Genomic DNA, 13,740 nt, shown 5'->3' with positions numbered 1-13,740 from the left:
TTTTTTTTTTTTTTTTTTTTTAAGATTTATTTATTTATTTGAGAGAGAGAGAGAGAGTACATGAGAGGGGGGAGGGTTAGAGGGAGAAGCAGGGTCCTCGCCGAGTAGGGAGCCCGACGCGGGGCTTGATCCAGGGACTCCAGGATCATGACCTGAGCCGAAGGCAGTCGCTTAACCAACTGAGCCACCCAGGCGCCCCTGTCCCTGTTTTTTAATATACAAGTTTCAAAAAATGAGAATATGCCTGGGAAAAGGGTGGGAGGGGGGAACATTTGGCATTCGAAGTGTTCAGTGCAAAGGAAAGATATTTAGTTACCTTGCCAAATGAAAAGTAGTAGAGTATAAAACATTGGGTATAGGGGTGCCTGGGTGGCTCAGTTGTTAAGCGTCTGCCTTCGGTTCAGATCATGATCCCGGAGTCCTGGGATTGAGCCCCGCATCGGGCTCCCTGCTCAGCGGGAAGCCTGCTTCTCCCTCTCCCATTCCCCCTGCTTGTGTTCCCTTTCTAGCTGTCTCTCTCTCTCTGTCAAATAAATAAATAAAATCTTAAAAAAAGAAAAATTGGGTATAGTTGGGTCTCAACGTTTAAAAATATTGTAACTCCATCTGTCTATTCATATGAGAAAATGGAAATTTATTGTAATAAATTAGGTAACAAAATCGTAAAAAAAAAAAAGGCCATAGTGATATGATGGAATTTCAGGTGATTTTTACCCTCTGTTTTGTTTTGTTTTTAAAACACATTTCCAGCAAGTATTTATTATTAGTTAAGCCGTGATTCAGGATCCCAGGGTGGGGATTGCCATGTACCTTCTCCCGCCTTCACAACACTGGGAGAAGGATGGAGGACAGAGGAGAGGTGGAGTAGACCCGCTTCAAATCTTGCCAGGAAATGTGCCTTCTGCTTGGTGATCATCCTAGGTTGACACCCAGGATATGGGGCAGAGGTACTTGTACACACACTGGTACCATTGACACGTGGAGACAACACCGCCTTTATTGGTCATCATCTTTTCACAGCGGTGGAGGTCCAGGTGGTCCTGCCAGCATTTCTTGGTCTGGTTCTGGTTGGGGAAGTGGCTCTCAGAAGGGGCATTCCAGTAGTTCTTGATTTTGGTCTTGGTGTCTTTTTCCATGGTGCTGACTCCAAAAGACACCCTGGAACAGCTCACAGCTCAGTGTCTACCCTCTGTTTTTCTTATCTATATTTTATAAAATGAACAGGTGCTATGTATGATGAGGTGGAAAAAAGCAATAACAATTACTTATAAATACTTTTAAAGTGCTATCACATTTCCATGCAAAGTCCCCTTTTAATATTGGTGTGGTCAAGTATAAGATTTACTACATGGCAGCTACTGTTTTAAGCAGTTGACATACATTAACCCATCTAATCATTATAACAACCCCAGTTAGGTATTATTAATATAGACAAAACGTAAATTGACCAAAGTCATGCTGCTGATTAGGTCTACCTTGATACATTACCTCTTGTTTACAAAGAATTCCATCTTATTAAACTCCAGCTTAAATTACCAATTCCCATAAATTTCAAAAATAGTTTATAAGTGCTAGATGTGAAAACATATATAGATATATTGACATGTTTGTATATATTTTGTATTTTCTTTGTAATCTCATCCTGTTAGAAGCCTTTGACTTGCTATAACTTCACTCATTGCCACCATCATATGCAGATAGGAAAGAAGAGGATCTTCTGAGTTGATCAGATGCTCATCCTTATTAAAACGTTTTAGGGGCACCTGGGTGGCTCAGTTGGTTAAGTGTCAACTCTTTTTTTTTTTTTTAAGATTTTATTTATTTCTTTGACAGAGAGAGACACAGCGAGAGAGGGAACATAGCAGGGGGAGTGGGAGAGGGAGAAGCAGGCTTCCCGCTGAGCAGGGAGCCCAATGCAGGGCTCGATCCCAGGACCCTGGGACCATGACCTGAGCTGAAGGCAGATGCCTAATGACTGAGCCACCCAGGCGCCCCGGTTAAGTGTCAACTCTTGATTTATCAGGTTCAGGTCATGATCTCAGGGTTGGGAAATCGAGTCCCATGTCGGGCTCAGCACTGGGCATGGAGCCTGCTTAGTATTCTCTCTCTCCCCCTCCCTTTGGCCCTCCCCCCCCTCTGAAAAAAGAAAAATAAACACCTTTAAAAAAAAAATGCAACCTTTCAGAAACCTGTTTATGATAGTGCTGGCCCTGAGTTACTGTTTGTTTTTAAGCAAGCTGAGCAGCACACACATACAGATATGTACAGTGTCTACATGCTGGGCCTCTGGAACACGTGCAAATCATTTGCCCTTGGAACATACACAAATCATGGGTTTTTATACTTGAAGATGGCATTTCTTTTGGTATTATTTCCTGGTCCAGACTTCCCACTGTCAGCAAGATTTATGCTTGACTTATTTATGGTAGTAACTGATTGTGTTGAGCCATCCACATATTCTCTTATCTGTGACCCTTTGGGCTTTCACAAAACTAGGTGAAAAAGCTAGGAGGGAACTGAGTGCATTTAGAGACCAATAATCCCTATGTAATGTGCTTTTTTCAACAGCAGATAGTTCATTTACAAAATACTGTTTAGGTTTGATGAGGGTTAGAAAGATTCTAAGGGAAAAGGGTCATATAAGAGAAAGGAAGAATTACTAACAAGGGTAATAAAGTATGCTGAACAAATGGATGGAGAATACAGGAGAAAATCAGTATAGGGAAGTATGCTAATGAAAATATAGAAATTAAAACAGTATTACTAAAAGGTGATGACCTAATCAGGGAAATATTATGATATCCCTATGAGTAAAATGAGCTCTTCTCCACATTTTTCTTGATGTTAAAAAATCCATATCCCTAGCTGAAAGATAATTTTTAGATAAGTATTTAAGTATTAGAAAATCCATATGTGGCACATAAATTCATATGTAGTCATAAATTAATGAAGCCCTTGCCTAAAACTACATGTGTTTCTTTTCTCTTTGACTGTATAATTTGTGGTAATGTAAAAATTGTTATTTGGTGTAGCTGGGACCTTGGCTTATGTGTATCCAGTGATTCATCCAGTGAAAGAATTAGAGCTGAGTTGTGGAACTTGTTTCATGCCTGGAAAGATCCCCTGGGGCTTTGTGACCCTTCTGTGATCATTGGAGCAGGCTGGGCACTTGAAGAGATTCTCTTAATTTTTTTTAGAGGAGGAGGGTTTGTTCATTCTTCGCCCAACCTTGCACCCGCCATAAAGGTTTTCTCCCATGGCATATAATATCCTGCTCTCTGATACATAGATTGGAAGATGAAGGTAGTCATGGAGTTAATAAAAACATTTCAAAATAATGTAATATCTCATAGTCATTACTCTATGTTAATTATTTTACATTAATAGGACTGAACAGTATAGGGATGTAATCTATTTCCAAACCTTTGCAAAGTACCTCTCAGATCTTTATGACTTTACTCTAAGACTGTGTATCCAAGATGGTAGTCACTAGCCTGTGTGGCTATTGAAATTTAACTTAATAAAAATTAAACAAAATATTTGGCCCTCAGTTGCACTAACAGTGTCTTAAGTGCTCATTAGTTACTTATTAGCTACCACCGTGGACAGTGCAAATGTAGAACGTTTCTATCCATTGCATAAAATTCTATTGGTCTGTACTCCTGTAGAGGAGATACATATACATATATATATGTGTCTTTTGAGGAGGTCATTGATGTTGCCTCACCCATGTCTTTTAAAGTATAAGTTTATTGAAGAGAAATAACCATATTTTTTTCAAGTTGATCAGAGGTTCTTATAGCTTTGACAGTATATTATGATGACAGATTTGCAAATTAGCTAACTTTACTATGAGGAAAGCTTCATTCAAGTTAATCAGTTATAGAGATTTACTGTGTTAATCTGTAAAATATTTTAAAGTTGGGCTTCTGGGAAATAGCATTACATAGGTAGTGAAAAAGAACACTTATTTTCAATACAGGAAATGTGATCTTGTCCCAGCTTTGCCACTAACTAGTTATAAGACGTTGGGCATTTTCCCTCCATGACTTACTTATTTTATAACTGGAAATATATCTTATAACTGGAAATTTATAATTGGAAATACTTTTCTTTTAAGATTTCCTTATTTATTTATTTTAGAGAGAGAACATGGGGGTTGGGGAGGGGCAGAGGGAGAGGGAGGGAGAGAGAATCCCAAGCAGACCCCCCGCTGCGTGTGGAACCCAATGTGGGGATCAGTCTCACAGCCCTGAAATCACAACCTTGAGCCAAAACCAAGAGTTGGACACTTAACAACTAAGCCACCCAGATGCCCCTGGAAATACTTTCTGACCTCCTTCACTCATTTCATCCCCACCCCGCCTCTGGCAACTACTAGTCTCTTCTCTGTATCTGTGAGCTTGGGGTTTTGTTTGTTTGTTTGCTTTTTAAGATCCCACATGTGAGATCACCACATTTATCTTTTATTATCTGACTTATTTTACTTAACATAATGCCCTCAGAGTCCACCCATGTTTTTGCAAATGGCAAGATTTTCTTCTTTTTTTGTGGCTCAAAAATATTCCACGTATATATAAATATAAACATATAGTATGTGTCCCGTTTTCTTTATACATTCATTTGTTGGTGGACACTTAGGTTGTTTCCTTATCTTTGGTATTGTAAATAATGTTGCAGTAAACATGAGGTTGCATATATCTTTTTGAATTAGTGTTTTCATTTTTTTCTGATAAATACCCAGAAGTAGAATTTCTGGATCATATGGTAGGTGTATTTAAACATTTTTGAGGGGCGCCTGGGTGGCTCAGTCGGTTTAGCGGCTGCGTTCAGCTCAGGTCATGATCCTGGGGTCCTGGGGTCGAGCCCTGCCCCGGACTCCCTGCTCGGTGGGGAGGCTGCTTCTTCTCCCTCTGCCTGTAACTCTGCCTACTTGTGCTCTCTATCTGTCAAATAAATAAATAAAATCTTTAAAAAAAAAAATAAAAAAAAACATTTTTGAGGAACCTCCATACTATTTTCCATAGTGGTTGCACCTATTTACATTCTCTCCAACAATGCACAAAAGTTCCCTTTTGGGGCGCCTGGGTGGCTCAGTCATTAAGCGTCTGCCTTCAGCTCAGGTCGTGATCCCAGGGTCCTGGGATCGGGCCCCTCGTCGGGCTCCCTGCTCGGAGGGAGGCCTGCTTCTCCCTCTCCCCCTCCCCGTGCTTGTGTTTCCTTTCTCGCTCTGTCTCTCTGTCAAATAAATAAATAAAAATCTTTAAAAAAAAGTTCCCTTTTTTTCCATATCCTTGCCAACACTTATCTCTTATCTTTTTGATATAGCAATTCTAACAGGTATGAGGTGATATTTCATTGTTGTATTAATTTGCACTTCCCTGATGATGAGTGATGTTAAACATCTTTCCATGTATCTGTTGGCCATCTGTATGTCTTCTTGGAAAAATGTCTATTCAGATCCTCTGTCTATTTTCAATCGGATTGTTTTTTGCAGCTGAGTTGTATGAATTCCTTGTATATGTTGGATATTAGCCCCTTATCAGGGGCTAATGATATACAAATGATTTACAAATATTTTCTCCCCCTCAGTAGGTTGCCATTTCATTTTGTTGATTTTTTTGTTTTTGTTTTGTGTGTGTGTGTGTGTTGATATGCAGAAGCTTTTTAGTTTGATATAGTCTCATTTGTTTATTTTTACTTTTTTTAAAAAAGATTTTATTTATTTGACAGAGAGAGACAGTGAGAGAGGGAACACAAGCAGGGGGAATGGGAGAGGGAGAAGCAGGCTTCCCACTGAGCAAGGAGCCTGATGCGGGGCTTGATCTCAGGACTCTGGGATCATGACCTGAGCTGAAGGCAGACGCTTAACAACTGAGCCACCCAGGTGCCCCTGTTTATTTTTACTTTTGTTGCCTTAGACTTTGGGCATTTAATTTCCCAAAGTTAATTTTGGATTTAATTTCTTCATCTCTAAATTGTGGGTTTAAATAAAATATTTTTAAAAGTCTCTTTGTTGTAACAGTTACTTGCTATTTGTTTTCTGATACAACTTTTATAAAAGACCTATGATTTTGTTTTTTTAAAGATTTTATTTATTTATTTGAGAGAGAGAGAATGAGAGAGAGCACATGAGAGAGGGGAGGGTCAGAGGGAGAAGCAGACTCTCTGCCAAGCAGGAAGCCCAATGCGGGACTCGATCCCGGGACTCCAGGATCATGACCTGAGCCGAAGGCAGTCGCCCAACCAACTGAGCCACCCAGGCGCCCAAGACCTATGGTTTTGAATGGAAGAGATAATATAAAAAGAAAGAGAAGGTGTGATGACGCTGCTAAGAGAAGCCTGCCTTATACACAATTATTTTAAGACAGCATTTAGCTGTACAAATCACTGAACCGCTACCAAGGAATATGAGGATTCTGTTGGTCTTATGTTGTAGCAGCTTATCATAAAATGCTGCTTTCATCATGTTCATTCCTTCTGTATAAAGACCGTGATTAGCTTTGGAGTCATGCAGATCTGAATTTAGATATCATTTCCTCTGAATACTAGCTCTGTGGCATTGAATGAGTTACATAACCTGTCTGCCTCAGTTTCCTATTGGATGGATGAAACGTGTTATCGTGATCTTCTAGAGCTTGCAGCCAATTCTGAGGGATAGACACATTATTACAGTAATGGGTGGGAAAGTTGGTTTTAGATGTGGACCACATATTATAAAAACAGAAAAGAAGGTTATTTAACAGAGACCTGGCCATGGTAGAGAAGGAAGAGAAGGGTGTAGTGGAAGGGTGTCTTCCAGGGAGGATAAGACCCTGGTATGTGAGGTCTACAGCTAAAACATTCAGAAGGAGTAGAGGAGTATGGTACAAATTAAGCCTGGAAATACAGGCAAAGGCTAGGAAATAAAGGACTCAGAGTTTAAACTTCATGCTGAGTGCTGTGGGATCACATTGAAAACTTTAAAGCCTGTATTTATGAGCAGAGTAATGTGAACATACAGGAGAGAAGGAGCAAATCTTTGCTTCAGGACGTTCACTCTAGCAGCAATGTAGAGAATGGGTTAAAAGCAAAGAGACCATAGGAAGCTATTTTTTTCCAGTTTAAGTGAGAAATAATGAATTTTATTAGGATAATGGAAGGAAGGGAGCAGATTCTATACATGTTAAGGAAGTAAAATCAGTATTAATTAATTGGTGGTTCATGTGGGGTTGAGGAAGATGGAGATTTCTGTCTCAAGTAACAGAATGGATGATGGTGACTTTTCACTTGGTAAGGAATACATTAAGTAGAATTGACTAGTGAGGCAATATAGTGTATTTAGGAGGCTACACTTTGAAGCCATACTGCCTGGTTTAAAATCCTTCACTAGCTTTGTGGCCATGGGTGTGTCTCTTGTGCCTTAATTTCCTTCATTAGCTTCATTTAAAAAATTTGCTATTGAAGTATAGTTGACATGCAGTATTATATTTTAAGTGTACAATATAGTGATTTGACAATTCTGTACATTATTCAGTGCTCACCATATTAAGTATAGTCACCGTACAACATTATTACAATACTATTGACTGTTTTCCCCATGCTGTACTTTTCATCTCTGTGACTTATTTATTTTACAACTGGAAGTTGGTAGTTTAATCCCCTTCACCTATTTCATTAGCTTCATTTACACGTGAGTTAATGTGTGTGAAATGCTTAGAATAATTTCTGGCATGTAAGCACTGTATGTGTTTACCAGTAGTAGTAGAGGATATGGGCTAGTTCACTTTTAGACATGAGGGAGAGTGCTATGGAAATATGTAATATGCAGTTAGATATATAGACTAGAGTCCAGTAGAGAAGTCTGGGCTGGAAATACCATAATGGAAGTTATATAAGTAGTAGTTGAAAAGGGAATACAGAAAATATCCCAAGGAAGGGCACCTGGGTGGCTCAGTTGGTTAAGTGTCTGCCTTTGGCTCAGGTCGTGATCCCAGGGTCCTGGGATCGAGCCCTGCATTAGGCTCCCTGCTCAGTGGGTGTCTGTTTCTTCCTCTCCCCCTGCCCCTGCTAATGCTCTCTCTCTCTCTCAAATAAAATCTTAAAAAAGAAAAAAAGAAAAGAAAAGAAAATATCCCAAGGAAAGCAGATAGAGTGAGAAGGCCAAGATGGAGCATTAGGAAACAATAATTTAAAAGTCAAGGAAGACCAACTTATAAATGTAACTGAGGGGGGAGTAAGTAGAGGCATAAGAAAGAAAATTAGGCTTAGGGTCCCAGATGTCAAGAGCAGTGAAAGAGTGATTAATGTCAAGCGCTATAAAGCTGACCAATATGGTAAGACTGAAGAGTCCTCTGGCTTTGCACCAAAGAAGCCAAAGTTTGACCTTAGTGGGAGCATTTCTTTAGAGTTTGGTATAGAAGTCACTTTACCAAGGACTGAGGAATAAATGGATCAGGAGGGAACAGAAATGGTGAGTTTAGATCTCTCTGTCTCATTTTGTTTTTTATTTTTATTTTTTAAAGATTTTATTTATTTGACAGAGAGACACAGCGAGAGAGGGAACATAGGCAGGGGGAGTGGGAGAGGGAGAAGCAGGCTTCCCACGGAGCAGGGAGCCCGATGCGGGGCTGGATCCCAGGACCCTGGGATCATGACCTGAGCCGAAGGCAGACGCTTAATGACTGAGCCACCCAGGCACACCTCTCATTTTGTTTTTTAAATTTAGTTTTATCAAAGTAGTAGTTAAAAAACAAATAGTTAAAAAAAAAATCAAATAGTTCTATAAGTCTTAGAAGGAAAAAAGGAAAAGCAAACCAATGTCCCTTTCCTCTCCATCTCTACTTTTTATACAGGAAGCCAAAGTAAAATTGTCTAGCTGTGTCTTTTGGTATTTACTGCTGTATTTCATAAACTACTAGGTATTTATCCAAAGAATACAAAAATAACTAATTCAAAGAGATACATGCACCCCCAATGTTTATAGCAGCATTATCTACAATAGCTAAATTATGGAAACAGACCAAGTCTCCATCAGCTGATGATGAATGGATAAAGAACATGTGGTTTATATATACAATGGAACATTACTCAGCCATAAAGAGAATGAAATCTTGCTTTGCAATAATATGGATGGAGCTAGAGAATACAGTGCTAAGCAAAATAAGTCAGTCAAAGAAAGACAGACATCATATGATTTCACTGATATGTCGAATTTCAGAAACAAAGCAAACAAGCAAAGCAAATAAAGAAGATAGAGAGGCAAACCAAGTAACAGATTCTTGGCTATAGAGGACAATGGTTACAGAGGGGAGATGGATGGGAGGATAGGTTAAATAGGAGATGGGGTTTAAGGGGTGCGCTTGTTGTGATGGGCACAGGGTGATGTATGGAAGTGTTAAATTACTATAGTGTCGACCTGAAACTAATATAATACTGTATGTTAACTAACTGGAATTCAAATAAAAACTTAAAAAAAAAAAGAAAAAGAAAATGAAGATTTACATCTTTTATACTGCCTCTTCCCTTATTCTTAAAAAGTTCACAATTTTTGTTTAAATTAATATTTAGTACTTTTTTATAGCTACATATATGTTTACAGAGAAATCACAGTATACTGTGATTGCTTTTCTTTTTTTCTTTTTTCTTTTATTATTTTTTAAAGATTTTATTTATTTATTTGACAGAAAGAGACACAGCAAGAGAGGGAACACAAGCAGAGGGAGTGGGAGAGGGAGAAGCCGGCTCGATGCGGGGCTCGATCCCAGGACCTGGGATCATGACCTGAGCCGAAGGCAGATGCTTAATGACTGAGCCACCCAGGTGCCCCAGCTTTTCCTTTTTTAAAAAACAGCTTTTAGGGGTGCCTCTACAGCTCATTTGGTTGGGCATCCGACTATAGGTTTTGGCTCAGGTGTTAGGTCTCTGGGTGGTGGGATCGAGCTCCCGAGTCGAGGCTCAGTGCTCAGCGTGGAGTCTGCTTTGGCATTCTCTCCCTTTCCTTCTCCCTGTCCCTATGCCCTCCCCCACCCTGCATAATGCACATGCTCTCTCTTAAATAATAATAAAAAAATTTAAAAATAAAAAATAAAACAGCTTTTAGAGTTGATAATTGCTATTTATTTATTTATTTTTGCTTGATTTTCTATGTATATATCATCAGCATGTTTCCAGAATTTCAACAGAACTGGAAAGCTGCTCAGTAGCTTCAAACTTCTCCGATCATCTGCCAATTTCTTTTTTTCTTTTTTTTCCTGTTGCATCTCTCCTAGAGCTTACTACATTCTTGCTCCAGTCTAAACTTTGTTGTTCCTTGCAGGTCTGCTGGATAGCTGTTGTACCCATGCTTTCCTTTACTCTCATCTTGGGAATTTCCTTTGCTTCTTTACTATTTTTGGATCTCATGTCTTTATCTTTCTTGGTTTTTCTCCATGTCCTGAAACTGTTTCTAAAGAAAAGGAGTACTAAGGAGGTAAAGTTTTTAAGACTCTGTGATAGTTTGGCTAGGTATGCAATTCATATAGAAATGCTTTTTCATCAGATTTGAAAATATGTTTCTGTTATCTCCTAATGTTCATCGTTGCTTTGAGAAGTCAGATTTTATCCTGGTTCTTACTCCTTTTCATAAGAGTCCCCCCTTTTTTTCATTCTCCTTAGAAGCTTTTAGGTCCCCTTTTCCCCACAAAACCTTAGTTGTTCTGAGGTTTTACAGTGATGTGCAAAATTGATTTTTTAAATGACTTGATCTTTTCAGTGTGAAAACTTGCATCTTTCTCTTTTTAGAACTGTTCTCCCTAAAGCCTTCTCCTTCCTTAATTCTTTCTTTAACTCCTACTGGTGGATGCTGTATTTTATTTTAAGCCTTTCACTCTTACTGTTATCATTTTTGCTTTGTGCTCTTTTTGGAATATGCAGTCAATTTTCTAACACTTTCATTGATTTTTTTCTAATCATATATTCAATTTTCAAGAGCTCGTTTTTGTTTTCAGAAGAATCCAGAATGGTTTCATGAATGCAATATAATCTTATCTGTCTGAAGATGTTAATTGCAGTTTCTAAGATTTCTTCTCCCTACATTGTTTTATTTCCTCCAGGCTCTTTTTTCTGTTTGCTTGTTTTGCCTCTTTTCTTCAATTTGAAGTGTCTGGTGATTCTTGGCTGTCCAGTTTTAAGAGTGACTGAGATATTTTATTATGTGACAGTTTTACTAGAATGCATAGCCACCATATAGTGTGGATTGCCATGCAGCATGGTTTTCCTTCCACTTACCAACCTGGAAGATAATGCCAGATATTTTAAGTTTTGGGTACGGCCACAACTCACTTCTAGATTCTTTTTCTGTACCACAGTCTAGGTTATGTTTGACAATAAACAATCTCAAATTTTCAGTAGCATACACAGTGAAAGTTTTCTCTCTCTCAAACTACATACACAATATGGTACGTACTGCTCATCGTTCTCATTTCAGGACTCAGACAAATGGAGGCTCTGTTATGAAACTTGCTTCTAGAATTGTTGAGGCAGGAAAGGGGAATATGGCAGATTGGGAACTACCTCCAAAAGCTTCTACACAAAAGTGTCCACACCATTTATACTTACATTTCATTAGCTAAAGCAAGTCACATGGCCATGCCTAATTTAAAATGCAGTAGTGAAGTGCAAGCCTACCATCTGCCTTGAAGTAGAAGGCAACCAGAATATTTGTAATACCTATAATGGCTACCACAAAGGCATTCCACTGATGCATGTTCTATAATTTCTTTATGCTCTTTTATTTAAATGAATTTTATAATATTTGTATCTTCCAAGAATAGGAAGTCTAAGTTCTCTTCCAGCTTCAACACTCTGGCTGTATGGGTTAAAAACTGCCACTCACCCCTCACAACTTGTTGAAAATTACTGTGTTCAATAAATATAGTAAAAATAAAAAGATTAATATTCCTTAAAAGATGGGAGCTATTTTTCTCAATAGCAGTTTCTTTTAAACAAAAAAAGAGGGCGCCTGGGTGGCTCAGTTGGTTAAGTGACTGCCTTCGGCTCAGGTCATGATCCTGGAGTCCCGGGATCGAGTCCCATATCGGGCTCCTTGCTCAGCAGGGGGTCTGCTTCTCCCTCTGACCCTCCCCCCTCTCATGTGCTCTCTCTCTCTCATTCTCTCTCTCAAATAAATAAATAAAATCTTTAAAAAAAAAATAAACAAAAAAAGATTCACTAGCTTGACAAACTTGTAAGACATATTTGTTTCTGTGTTGAATCACTGGCAATATTGAACAAATACTTGCATCCTTGAATTATAAATGTCTACTTGGGAGGTTTTAAATGACCAGATACCTCAACTATGTTAAATGGTATTTCTTGGTTGAAAATGAACATATATATTTTAAAATATATTTTTAAAAAATTATAAGTTATTCTATGTTGTCACTAAAAAAATACTTCAAATATGTCAGTACCTTTTTGTCAGATAAAATTTCAAGTGCATTTATTTTATTTTGTGCTTTATGTTCAAACTTTGTTTTAATTTTATTGGTGACATTTTCTTTTTTCTTTTTAAGATTTATTTATTCATTTTATTTTTTTAAAAATTTTATTATGTTATGTTAATCACCATACATTACATCATTAGTGTTTGATGTAGTGTTCCATGATTCATTGTGGTGACATTATCTTTGTAAGCCTAGTAACACTGTAAAATCACATTGCTAAATTAGTAAGCTTTTTCCCCGTCCATACTTCTTTTCCCTCAGATTCAATTTAGTAGGTTATTTTAAATCATATAATTTTATATTCTAAATCATGAAGTTGTTCAGTTTACACTAAAAATAAATTTTTATTTTCATTCTTTGTATTTGGAAATGACATTGTCTCCTGTCAGCAATCATATGAACACTTTGCTGAAACAAATGTATGAAACATGTTTGAAACACATGTATGAAACATTTTTATTTTGAAAAAGAAGAACCATAATATCAAATAATGTCATATTTGCTTGTTCTTCCATGATGATTGTATAGGAAAGTTTTGGGCACTGTCTGTATAGTAGAAACAAGTAAAGAATTCATTGTTGTTATTGTAATGGAACTTGTTTTACCCTGAGTTTAATGACTCAACATATTTTTTTAAATGTCCTGCTTTTTGTCAAGAAATAGAATACTCTAGCTTTAAAGGTAGTTATTTTCATTTCACACAGACACACTGATAATTCAGCTAAGAACTCTCAAGGTATTATAACAAAGCATGTTATGGGTTCACTTGTTCTTAAAGAGCTGACAACTATATTATGTGCCTGGGTCTTGCCACATTTGTGTATGTCACATGTGCCCTAATAGTAACTGCACTGGTGTGATTTTTTTTTTTGTAAGTAGCCATGAATAAGCTGAAAGCTTTAATGAAAGAGCAATACAGAACTGTACTATTGTACTATAAATCAAAAGCACAAGTTTTAATACACTCACTGAAAGATACCAGTAGAAGCTTCTGAAATTTGCACGCACACACACGAAATTTGTAAACCCCGTGGTGCCAAGTAACATTACGGTTTCTACTGACTTACTTAAGAGCATAATATGACTGTGTTTTATGTTACAGATTTTAAGGCACTTTAAAAATCTACTTAAAAGTAAAAATTCAGATAAATTTTAGAATTACTGAAGCATTTCTCTGAACTCCAGAATTGTTTACATTTGTAAAAAAAAAAAATGAATTTAGGGGCACCTCGGTCGCTCAGTCAGTTAAGCGTCCAGCTCTTGATCTTGGCTCAGG

At 37.8% G+C, this 13,740-nt stretch overlaps 2 protein-coding genes across 2 annotated transcripts in view; one reads left to right on the top strand and one right to left on the bottom strand.

Moving 5' to 3' along the window:
• The window catches only part of LIN28B (lin-28 homolog B), a 125,297-nt gene that overhangs the window by 37,353 nt on the left and 74,204 nt on the right, over positions 1-13,740 (top strand). The gene's annotated exons all lie outside the window — the stretch shown is intronic.
• On the bottom strand, positions 918-1,136 carry LOC110583483 (cytochrome c oxidase subunit 6B1-like). The gene has a single exon (XM_021693544.1). The coding sequence runs from the start codon at positions 1,134-1,136 to the stop codon at positions 918-920; it is 219 nt and encodes a 72-aa protein (XP_021549219.1).

The sequence above is a fragment of the Neomonachus schauinslandi genome, chromosome 8, assembly GCF_002201575.2.
Source record: "Neomonachus schauinslandi chromosome 8, ASM220157v2, whole genome shotgun sequence".
In the NCBI taxonomy this organism is placed as follows: domain Eukaryota; kingdom Metazoa; phylum Chordata; class Mammalia; order Carnivora; family Phocidae; genus Neomonachus; species Neomonachus schauinslandi.
Note: the sequence above shows the minus strand (reverse complement) of the source record. Positions and strands in the feature narration are given on the sequence as shown.